Here is a 12,242-nt window from a genome sequence, read left to right as displayed (position 1 = left end):
GCAAAGCAGCCCCAGACCATCACACTACCACCACCATCATGTTTGACTGCTGGTATGATGACCTTTTTATGAAATGCTGTGTTGGTTTTACACCAGATGAAACGGGGCACACACCTTCAAAAAGTTCAACTTTTGTCTCATCAGTCCACAGAATATTTGCCCAAAAGTCTTAATCAGGGGATAATCAAGATATTTTTCGGCCAATGTGAGACGAGCCTTTGTGTTCTTTTTGGTCAGCAAGGGATTTTGACTTGGAACTCTCCCATGGATGCAGTTTTTGCACAGTCTCTTTCTAATTGTTGAATCATGAACACTAAGCTTAATTGAGGCAAGTGAGGCCTGCAGTTCTTTAGATGTTGTTCTGGGTTCTTTTATGACCTCCTGGATGAGTCGTTGTTGTGCTCTTGGAGTAATTTTGGTTGGCCAGCCACTCCTGGGAAGGTTCCCCACTGTTCCAAGTTTTCTCCATTTGTAGATAATGGCTCTGACTGTGGTTCACTGGAGTCCCAAAGCTTTAGAAATGGCTTTGTAACCCTTTCCAAACTGATACATGTCAACTATTTTGTTTCTCATCTGTTCGTGAATTTCTTTAGATCGCAGCATGATGTGTTGCTTTTTAAGCATGCTTCACTTTATCAGACAGGTTTTATTTCTTGATTTCAACAGGTCTGGCAGTAATCAGGCCTGGGTGTGGCTAGTGAAATTTAACTCAGCTTTCTAAAATAATGTGGTTAATCACAGTTCTTTCAGCATTTAACAGGATGGGGGCAATTAATTTTTCACATAGGGCCAGGTAGGTTTGGACAGCTTTTTTCCCCTAATAAATGAAATGATCATTTAAAAACTGCATTTTGCATTATCTTTGTGTAATCTAAAAATTTGTTTGATGAACTGATTTTTTTAAGTGCGACAAATATGCAAAAAAATAGAAAAAACAGGAAGGGGGCAAAAACCTTTTCACGGCACTGTATGTCTTCCTGTTTGAATGCAGCGCATATTATAGCATTCCTATTTAAGTGACCTGTTCAGTTATCCTCCTCTAGCTGCTTGCGTTGTGCTGCTCATGAGCTAATTATCCTCCTCCATCCCCAGCTCCTCCTCTTGTGCACAGTCAGGATTTGGCCTCTGACATTCCTTAATGGTATTTTAATTAAGAACGTTAATGTATTTCTGACATCATTAATGTTGATTCGGTTCTGTTTATGGTGGTTTTATTTGCTGCGCTGCATGGGCCCAGAGCTCTTGACTTTGAGTTTACAAGATTTATTTGGACAGTCCAACGATCATAATAGGATATGATATACTCTCTGGGGTCTAAAAAAAAAACCCTTCCACATATAAATCCTAAAAAAAAAAAAAAAAAAAATTTTTAATAAAAAAAATAATAATTATGCAAATTGTTTTCACAAATTAATAATAAATCAAAACTAGTGTAATTTAATATGTAAAGTAACTAATTGTTTTAAAACAAGCAATTATAAAGTAATAGAGGGGAACAAAGAAACGCGTTATAAGCAAAAAAAAAAACAAAAAGTGCTTTAAGTATCTTAACATTTTCAAAATGAGGGCAGCGAGCAATTTTATATATATATATATATATATATATATATCTATATATATATATATATATATATATATATATATATATATATATATCTATATATATATATATATATACATACAGTACAGGTCAAAAGTTAGGAAACATTACTATTTTTAATGTTTTTGAAAAGTTTCTTCTGCTCATCAAGCCTGCATTTATTTGATCAAAAATACAGAAAAAAATTAATATTGTGATTATATTATTACAATTTAAAATAATTGTTTTTAAATTTATTATACTTTAAATTATCATTTATTTCTGTGATGCAAAGCTGAATTTTTAGGATCATTATCACATGATCCTTTAGAAATCATTCTAATATGATGATTCATTATCAAAGTTGGAAACAGTTCTGCTGCTTAATATTTTTTCAGAACATTTTTTTTTTAAATAAAATCAATACTTTTATTCAGCAAGGATGTGTTAAATTGATAAAAGTGATAGTAAAGAAAATATATTATTAGAATATATATTATTAGAATTTTTTTTTTTTTTTTTGAATAAATATAGTTCTTTTTAACCTTTTATTCATCAAATATATTAGACAGCAGAACTGTTTCCAACACTCATAATAAATCAGAATATTAGAATGATTTCTAAATGATCATGTGATAGACTGGATGTTACATGTGACACTGAAGGCTGGAGTAATGATGCTGAAAATTCAGCTTTGCATCACAGGAATATATTAAAGTATATTCAAATAGAAAACTATTATTTCAAGTTGTAATAATATTTCACAATATTACGTTTATTCTTCTGTATTTACTTTTTAACAAATAAATGCAGCCAGCTGATGAAGCAGAAGATTCTTTCAAAAAAACATTAAAAAATAGTGATGTTTCCAAACTTTTGACCTTCTTTCAAAAACATATATGTTATAGTGGGATGTTCCAATATTTATACTATATCTATGTATAATATATATATATATAATATATATATATATAATATATATATATATTTTTTTTTTTTTTTCTCTTATTGCTGTTTGATTATTACTGATGACATCACAGATCGTGGCATGTCTAATAGGCTGCATTCACACTAATGCACAGATATATTTGAACAAATTAGATGTTTAATCCTGATGTTTTGTGCCATTACGCATATGCAGCCAACCAGTGTTACTCGAGACAGACGTTGTTTTGTGCTTTTGATTAGTCATGTGCTGTGTGTAATTTGTGTAATCATAGAGCACGAGAGAAAGAATAAGAGATAAAGGCCCAGTCTGTTTGTGTGGTAACTGATAACTGAGATTGTCAGGTTATGGTCGTGTCCTGTAATGAGTTTTTAACAGTGTACACATGTATTTGGTGACATTTTGGTGCATTTGAGCCAGTTGGGTGAACATTCCTGCCTTGTATTATGCACATACTCTTGTATGATGCATTAGGAACACAGTACCTTTTAGAAGCACCCTAGCAAGGGCAGGACAGAATTAGCAGCACTTGTTTGTTTTTTAAAACACAGATACATACAAAACAAAACAATACTGTTTTGTAACAATTATGTTGTTATGCAAATGCCATTTGTTACTTTGCTGTGAGTGTGAATGTATTGCCCAAGTTCTACTAGTCCTCATATGATGATCGTCATCATTTACTGTTGTGCAGAAGCGCTCTCTAGTGGTGATAATGCGTTCTTACAGTGCATTTGCGCACTGCAGTGCTGCTCAGTGTATGTGTATGTAATGCACTCTGGCATTTGCTGAGCTCACATCTGTGCTTGTGTGTTTTTCAGAGGTCCTGTAAGGTGAGAGACAGACGTGTAGGTTGACAGTAGAGAGAGAGAGACCCCTCTGCAGCCTGGTCACACCCCCCACTCTCCCGGTCCCCATGTATCCAGAATCGACCACAGACTCTCCCGCCCGCCTCTCTCTCAGACAGACAGGCTCCCCAGGCATGGTCTACAGGTCTGTATGCAGTCTCACACACATTCACACCTCACCAGCTGCTCTGATGGCACAGAGGTGCTGCGAACCTCAGACTGTGCTGCTGCTGACACTTAGTCTATTGTTTTGACTTCATCCTCACTGCAGAAACCATAAACTCAGGGTCAGGAAAATGTGCAAAACTTTATTGTAAATGAGGAAACTTTTGTGAAATTAAACTACTGTTCAGATGTTTGGGATCGAAAAGATTTGTAAAAGAAGTCTCTTATTCTCACCAGGGCTGCATTTATTTGATCAAAAATACAGTAAAATAGTAATATTGTGAAATATTATTACAATTTCAAATAGCTGTTTTCTATTTTAATATACTGTAAGATGTAATTTATTCTGGTGATGTTAAGCTGTTGTTTTTTTGTTTTTTTTTTAAGAATCATTAATCCAGTGTCACATGATCCTTCAGAAATCATTCTGATATGCTGATCTGCTCAAGAAAAAAAATCAATTTGGAAAGCAGTTGTGCTGCTTCATATTTTTTTAGAAACGGCTGCATTTTTTTTTTTTTTTCCAGATTTCTTAAATGAAAAGAATGTAAAATATTTTTCAATAGAAATCTTTTGTAACACTATAAATGTTTTACTGTCACTTTTGATCAATTTAATGCATCCTTGCTGAATAAAAGTATTAAAAGATCTATCTGCCACTTTCTTTCTTTCTTTCTTTCTTTTGATTGACTTTAAATTATACTGGATTTTGGTCACCCTGCATTTTTTTTTAAAGTCTCCTCCGAGCTGTGTATATTTAAGTATCCCTGGGTTAGGTAATATTTAAAAAAACATATTTGAATGGTTTAAATAAACAGGTTTATTTCATTTTAAGATTAAAACAGTCATTCTTGTTTCATTAAGGAGAATCTGTAGTCTCACACTATCTCAGAAACTTTGTGACTGTAGGACGTTCTGAGAAGTGACACAGATAAAAGCCTCAGAAATGTGTGATCTAGCTCAAAGGTTTAGAGTGCAGAGAGTCCTAGAGAGCCACACTGCAGCAGAGATGAACGTGAATCATCGAAAAGCACCTATTGATCCTAATTAACAGGTTTAAGAAATAATGTTACATGCACACAAAAAAAGATAGCATGTTTATGTCAGCAGCCACATTAGTTGTCGTTGAATTACAGTGATAAGAAAGAAGGATGCGTTTGCACTGCTCTAAAGCTGCTTTATTCCTGCTGCAGGCTCTATGCAATTAATAATGTTCATTTAGCATACTGAGTGATTTAGGCAGCAGTTCTGCAGGGCTTCCCACTGGAAAGGGTGAAAGTGGTCAAGTTCTTTTGCATAATGGCCAGCAGCCCACTTAATCAGAGCCTGACTTCATTTCACCATTGCTGGAAAGTTCCTGATGAATTTGCTCTGATCTTCTGTGGCTCCTATAGAGTTTTCATCGCCCTTGGGTTTTGCCAGAAGTTCTGGCACTGAACAGCAGGTGGTGGTGCAAGTCTATATCCAGCTCCAGTGTAACTTCAAGCATTAAAGGGGTCATATGATGTGATTTCAAGTTTTCCTTTCTCTTTGGAGTGTTACAAGCAGTTCGTAAATAGATAAGGTCCCTAAAGTTGCAAAGACTAAAGTCTCAAACCCAAAAAGATATTCTTAATAAAACGTTTAGACTCGTCCACGCCCTCCTAAAACATACTTTGTTTGGCCTTCCAAAAGGGGACACAACTAGAAATCCGTGGTTAAGTTATATTTACAACACTGTTCCAGAACAGTTCAAACCAAATATACAGGTGTGAGCAACGCATTTTATGGAGGACTGTTTCCTGATCCTGGGAGAGTAGACTACAATGCCGGAGTACATTTTCAAATTTAAAGGATTTGCCACTGATGATTCAAACGCGAGTTTTAAGCAGTGTAGAGTAGCGCTTGTTGTTTGTCGTTTCTCTGATCACAAATGCAGACATGGTTTTATGTTTATGATGCGCGATGCAACTCAATGTGTAAAAAGACAGTATAAGTCATTATAATCAGTAATTATGTCCCAACTGGATGCAACAAATGTCTCGTTTGTAATGGGTTGTATTGTTTTTGTCTTGTCGCGCCGGTGTTCTGACCGGGACACACTGCATCACAGTATGGTGAGGGGCGTAACATTTCCGTCACACGCTTGAGGAATTCGGCCAATTACAATGCACTGGATAGCTGGCCAATCAGAGCACACCTCACTTTTCAGAACGATGAGCTTTGTAAAAAACCGACACGTTTCAGAAAGGCGGGGAATAGAGGAGAAAAAATTATGTACAGTATGTGGAAAATAATGTAGTTTTTTTAACCTTAAACCGCATAAACACATTTAATAACACCAAATACACAAAATAATGTTCTTTTTAGCAACATCATATGAACCCTTTAACTGAACTTTAGAGTTGTGTTCCTAATGTTTGTTAGCTAAAAAAAAAATTTTTTTGTTTGTTTGTTTTTTTATTGATTTTTTTTTACCACACGTTTTAAAAGTATCAAACATATTTGTTAATTGTGTTGCACAATTAGTCCTAATTGTCCTAAAGTTAATTAAAGATGAGTTACAATTAAACAAAACAATTGTGTTTTGTTTTGTTTGGGCTTCAATGTTATTTTAGTATTGTTAAGACACTATTATAGTTTTTATTAACATTTTGAATTCATTTTAGTTTTTATCATTTCTGTTTTCATTTTACTTTTTGAAAAAAAAAAAAAAGTCTTATTTGTGGTTATTTTAAAATTAATATAGTTTTTATTAGTGCTGTCAAACGATTAATCGCATCCAAAATAAAAGTTTTTGTTTACATGATATATGTATGTATATTGTGTATATTTATTATGTGTATATATAAAGACAAACATACAGCATATATTTTTTAAATATTTACATGTATTTACAGGTGTATATATTTATATCCATATAAATTATATCATCTATAAATATATTTATAAATATAAAATATAATTAATATATAAATGTAACATTTTTCTTGAATGTATACATGCACCTGTGTGTATTTATACATAATAAATATACACAGTACACACACATATATTATGTAAACAAAAACTTATATTTTTGATTCGATTAACTGTTTGATACCACAATTTTTTATATAAAATATTTTTAAATACTTTTATACTTTTTTTTAACTTCAATACAAGTTATAAAACATTTAAATTATTTTTAATAATAATTAAATAATTAAATATTTTATAATTAATAATAAAATAATTAATCATTTTTATTTTTATAGTTTGTTTTAGTACCTTAAATTTAACTAAATAAAAATTAGAAATAGCAACTTGCTGAGATACAAGTAAGGAAAGTAAAGATCCTGCTGGCCATATTGCGGTTTCATATTATTTTCTTTTTAGAAGTTTCTCAGTTGTTTCTTTCTTTATTCATTTCTTCAGTGTCAAATCTATTTCTCTGCACTCCCATTCACTGCTAAAGCTGATACTGTACTTGCATAATTCTGTGTGCACGTGGAAGTGTTTTGTTTAATGCCCTCTCACTGTTCTTTCCCCTTTCACCTATAAGACTAAGCTTTCCTCTCTGTCTGTCTCTCCTTCATGCTGCCCTCAGTGCGAGATACGGGAGCCCAAAACGGCAGCTGCAGTTTTACAGGTACCTCTTTGTTTGCTGATTAATTAGCCATGGCCATCTGATACTGCGCTCGTTTTCATCTGTTTTGGAAGCACTTTCAAGGCATGGGTTCATTCTTAGTTTAGCTTCTCCTAATAGCAATTTGATTATGCTATTGTACTACTGAAAGCGCAAGGGAATTATAGTAATTGTACATGTGATTACATTGTTGTTTGCTTGTAATTGGTGAAAGCTGATAAATAATAAATGCAACATGTAGAATTACAATGAGATAGATTGAGACTAACTGGAGCTTGCGCTTAATATTGTTGTATAACTTGTAAAAAGGAATGGCTTGCATACAGGGTGATCATCTCACTTGTAATCTATGCATCTGTTGGTGTCGAGACGGCTCTTGAATGTCGGTGTGTCTAAATAAAGCTCCCAGAAAAGAGTCCGTCACACAATGCACTTAGATTTAATTTCACTCCATGTAGAATTAAAACAGTGTTGCAGGTAAGTCATGGAGTTCAGGTTTCCTTTGCTGTGGAACACTTCTGAAACTCAAAGCATGACAAGCACGAGCCCAGAGACCCAGTGAATGTTCAGTAATCTCATATGAAGAATTGTATTTCATTCCATATTCACACTTGGTCAGATTTTTACCATGGTATGCATTTTCTTTTTAAACCATGGCTTTCCCAGTATCCTTCTAGGGAACTCCACGCTGTGCCCCCTATGGGACACATTGGGGAATGCAGCCTGCATGTCTGAAGCACTTGAGAAACAGCACCAATCTATTGGTCCACCTGGCCCATGACATCATAGGTGGGGTGTGCGGAAGTATAAAGGCACCTGCTAAATACCTTATCCTCTTTGCTGTGTTCAGGAGCCCTCTGTTTGAAGTGCATGTAATAGACCAAGGCGGGTGAGCGTTGTGGAGAGTATGTGCCCCTGTGCTCGAGGTTTCTGACACTTGAGGACACACACGATCAATGCGTTATGTGTCTTGGCCAGGAGCTTGTGCGTTTAGTGCTCAAGGGTTCTGAACGCGCTCATTGTGAGTGTTTCCAATGAGAAGCTCCGTTCGCGTTTGTCCCTCTTCTGAAGTGATGAGTGACAAGCGTTTGCATCTCGCGGTTCAGGTCCCAGACTCAGATCGTGGGATTCACAGGTTTAAGATGCTCTTTTGGGTTATATGATCCTGTGTGTAGCGCTTGAGTCGAGCAGCGCCTGAGGGAATGTGTGCCTCCGTGTTTGGATTCTAACACTCGAGGGCATGTTCTGCTTTCGCGTTTGTCTCAGCGAAGAGCCCGCGCATTCAGAGTCACAATGTCTAGGCTCCACTCGCATTTGTTCCTATTACGAGGGATGCGGGACAAAGCATTTGTGTGTCTCGGCCCAGTTCACCATTGCCACGGCACAGTTTATCCCAGCTCGCGGTGATCGCTTTGATCTGCAGGATTCGCACGCCCTCTCTAAATGGTTTGTCAGATGTTGCAGATACTATTGGGTTGTTATGACGATGAAGTGTGAGCACAGAGTCATTTCAGCCCTGGTCCTTCGAGAATGTGGGCGGAGCTATATTCAGCTCGGCCATGCCTCTCTAATATGCATATTATTGTGTGTGGAGAGCCTGGCTGGGCGTGAATATATTTTAATACTCTGTGGAGAGATGCTTGTGAGCTATCTCTCCCAGGGTGTTTCAGCACCTGAAGTGATTATGGGGTATGTTTCTTCCTGTATTAAGCCAGACGGGTTTAGGAGTGAGCTGTCTCCTCAGGCTTCTGGGTATTTTTAAGTGGGCGGTCCCACTGAATCTCGCTTAGTGAGTTTGGGCTAAGTACACAGCTTCCCCTCTTCGGGGTTTTAAGTGAGCAGTCCCTGCTTAGAGTGTAGCTGTCTGCGGATGGTTATGCTCCAGCTCAAGCTTACTTTGCTCTGGAATATGGCGGTCTGAGGGCTTGGGTTCCCCCTGGCACAAGCTCTCTCAAGCAAGCACTAAAGTCTTTGTCCTGTCTTCAGCCTCATCTGAGGGAACTGCTATTCGAGGATAGCTGTGTCCAGCCCTCTAGTGTTTTGGCCACAGCTTACATCAGGTTTTGATCTCGAGCTGAAGATGTTTGTGCTCGCTCTTAGTGAATCATTTACTGATGGTCCGGATCTCAGATCTCTTGTGAGCCACACGGTGCTTTGCTAGCCTACTGTATGACTGACACGGATTGGGGGCCTCCTTTGTATAGTCATCTTAGGGTGGTTTTAGGGGGGAAGTCGTGGCCTAACGGTTAGAGAGTTTGACTCCTAACCCTAAGGTTGTGGGTTTGAGTCTAGGACCGGCAATACCACGACTTAGGTGCCCTTGAGCAAGGCACCGAACCCCCAACTGCTCCCCAGGCGCTGCAGCATAAAATGGCTGCCCACTGCCACTGTGCACTTTGGATGGGTTAAATGCAGAGCACGAATTCTGAGTATGGGTCACCATACTCCTTATGGGACACCATATATTATAGCCATATTTATGGCAGGACAGCCTTACTTGAATACAGCTATCTGAGGCTAGCTGTGTCTAACTGGCAGTTGCGGTGAGCCCTCTCCTGGAGCATCCCGTTTCCTATAGCCTAGCTATCAGAGGATAAATATGTGATAGCTCAGTGATTGCTCCACTGCCTAGGGTTTTAAGTAGTGGTCTCTTGAGCCCTTGCCTGGTCAGTGCTATATTCCCTGCTAGGGTTGTAAGTAGACAGCCCACTCTGTGTGGTCTGGGCAGCTTTACTGGAAGGTTTTGCCTGACTATCTAGTCTAGCTGTGTATGGTTATTCTGGTCTACAAGCCTTCATAAGACCTTTAGGACATAGCTATCCATGGATAGCTGTGTTCTAGCTCAGCAGCTTTTCTCCTTACCGGGATTTAAGTAGCTATCTTTGAGCTCCTCTAGAGTCTTTCTAGTTAGTCTCTTCAGTGGTCTTGTGTATCCAGGCTCATAGGGCTCACATAGCATAGCTAACTGAGGATAGTTGTGCTCTTACCTTGGGTGGGATATTCCACTTGATCTTATTGGGTTCCCCATTTCTGCCAAGTTGTGTGAGCGGCCCGTGGCTTCAGTGGCATGGCCCCTTTCTGAGGAAAGGCTTGGTGTATGTCTGTCGCATCTTTGGTGTTCCACTGCCAGGTGGACTCGTCAAGGGGCAGGTGGACCAATAGATTGGCGTTGTTTCACACGTGCTTCAGACACCAGTCAAGCGGGCTGCATTCCCCAATGTGCCCCCTAGGGGTGCAGCATCTCGTTCCCTCTCGGGGGAACCATGGTTACACGTGTAACCTGAGACGTTTGTATTAATAGTTTTTATTTTTGTATTTGCCGTTTTCACTTTAGTTTTTGTTTAGTAATTGAATAATAACATTGTTAATAATATTTATTTTATTTCTGTAGTAACACAAGTGTACTTTTTATGGTTTAAGTTTATAGTTTAACTATAATCGTGTTATATAATTTATTCTGTGCATTTCACTGGCAATTCCATTAAAATATATATATTCATACAGTATATGTATGTATGCATGTGTGCCTGTATGTGTGTGTGTATGTATGTGTGTGTGTATATATATATATATATATATATATATATATATATATGGCCCTATGAAATCCATTTTTTTTTTTTTACTAAATTCCGTTGTATTTTTTCTTCCAAATTAATTTTTTTCCTTTTTTAGTAGTTAAATTACATTTTATTAATCAAAAAGCATGTCTAATTAATTAAAATCATGAAACTTATACATTTTCACATCAATTTATTAAAAGTTTAACAAATATTACTGTAACAATATAAAAACTCCATAATCACGGGAAGAAGGAGGCGGGAACCGGCGGACATTCAAATAAAACTTTAATAATCAAATAAAGATAAAACAGCGCGACAGCCCCTCACGGTCGACTGCCGCGCGCAAACAAAAACCAAACACAAAATAAAACCCAGGCCTGGTCCTCTCTCGTCCTTCACTGTCGTTGCTCCTCTTTTATATCCTTCCGATCTCCTCCGTGGGACTCGAGACCGGTGAGTGGAGCAGGTGTCGCTCATTTCCCAATCACTCCACCGGCCTCGCTCCGTTCCCACGGCTCTCGGCCCACCCCACTCGTCACAATTACATGTTTAGGGCCCTATGAAATGTTTTATTTTTTTCTCATCATATCTTTTTATTGTTACAAATTCTGTGTTTTAGCATGTCTAATTATTTGAATACATAAAACAACTTAATTTATTCATTTTTTTCTTAAAGTAGCCTTATGAATGTTTAACATTAATTTAATTTATCTTTCAATTATAGATCATTAAGCAAACTTTATTTTTAAAAATAAATAAAAAAATAAAAATAAATAAAATCAGCAGATTTTACAACAATGTTCAATATAACACAGAATACCCCATGTTTACATCTGCAAACCAAAAAAAACAAAAACAAAAAAAAAAATGATTAGTGAAAGTGTTTATGGTGATAATCACTGTGCAGAAATAGCCTGAAACACTGACATAACCGTTGGGCCATCTTTGTTGAGCCCTGGTCATAGTATTTGTTTATAAAAATTGATTTGATTTGTATCAAGATTTGCACACTGCCATTCACTGAATTAGTTTGTGTGCTGGAAAATATATTGCTTTCAAGATATGTTTGCATTAGTTTTCACACTATTGCAAAACTCTTCAGATGTAGGAGGTTTATGTATCTTGTCAAGTCTTTGACTCGAGCTCACCTGAAAGCAACTGTTTTATGCAGCAGCTGCTTTTAGCGATCAGATTGAACGCATCCCTTTTACCCTCATCTGCAGTGCACTTTTCTTCCTGTTTTAGTGTGGGATCATATTTTTATGGGTTGAAAAAAGGAGTTGTTGTGCTGATGGGTTCTTAAAACCCCTGACTCTGTAGCTTTGAGGCTAATGAGCACTCTATTGAATTTTGATTTCACAGCCTTGCACATTTTTGTTCTTTTAGGCTCCAAGTCTTTTAACGTCGCATCACCCAGATCCGCTTGTCAGGAATCGATCACACACAGACAGAGTGATGGGAAAGCAGGATTACCTCATTTCAATCATTGTTGTAGTGTGTTAGGGGTTGCTGTTTTGGACGTTTTAAGTGTACT

The 12,242-nt window shown here is 37.0% G+C and overlaps 1 protein-coding gene across 5 annotated transcripts in view; it reads left to right on the top strand.

Annotated features, from left to right (window-relative positions):
* kcnab2a (potassium voltage-gated channel subfamily A regulatory beta subunit 2a) overlaps window positions 1–12,242 on the top strand; it is a 137,817-nt gene that overhangs the window by 53,096 nt on the left and 72,479 nt on the right. For 4 of the 5 annotated variants that reach the window (XM_042733700.1, XM_042733702.1, XM_042733701.1 and 1 more), the window contains exons 2-3: window positions 3,347–3,518; window positions 7,107–7,148. In XM_042733700.1, the coding sequence (XP_042589634.1) occupies window positions 3,442–3,518; window positions 7,107–7,148 (119 nt within the window). In that variant the 5' untranslated portion in view covers window positions 3,347–3,441. The remainder of the gene's footprint in view (window positions 1–3,346; window positions 3,519–7,106; window positions 7,149–12,242) is intronic. The other variant, XM_042733704.1, reaches the window with a different exon arrangement.

This window comes from Cyprinus carpio, chromosome B11 (assembly GCF_018340385.1).
Source record: "Cyprinus carpio isolate SPL01 chromosome B11, ASM1834038v1, whole genome shotgun sequence".
Taxonomy (NCBI): Eukaryota; Metazoa; Chordata; class Actinopteri; order Cypriniformes; family Cyprinidae; genus Cyprinus; species Cyprinus carpio.
Note: the sequence above shows the minus strand (reverse complement) of the source record. Positions and strands in the feature narration are given on the sequence as shown.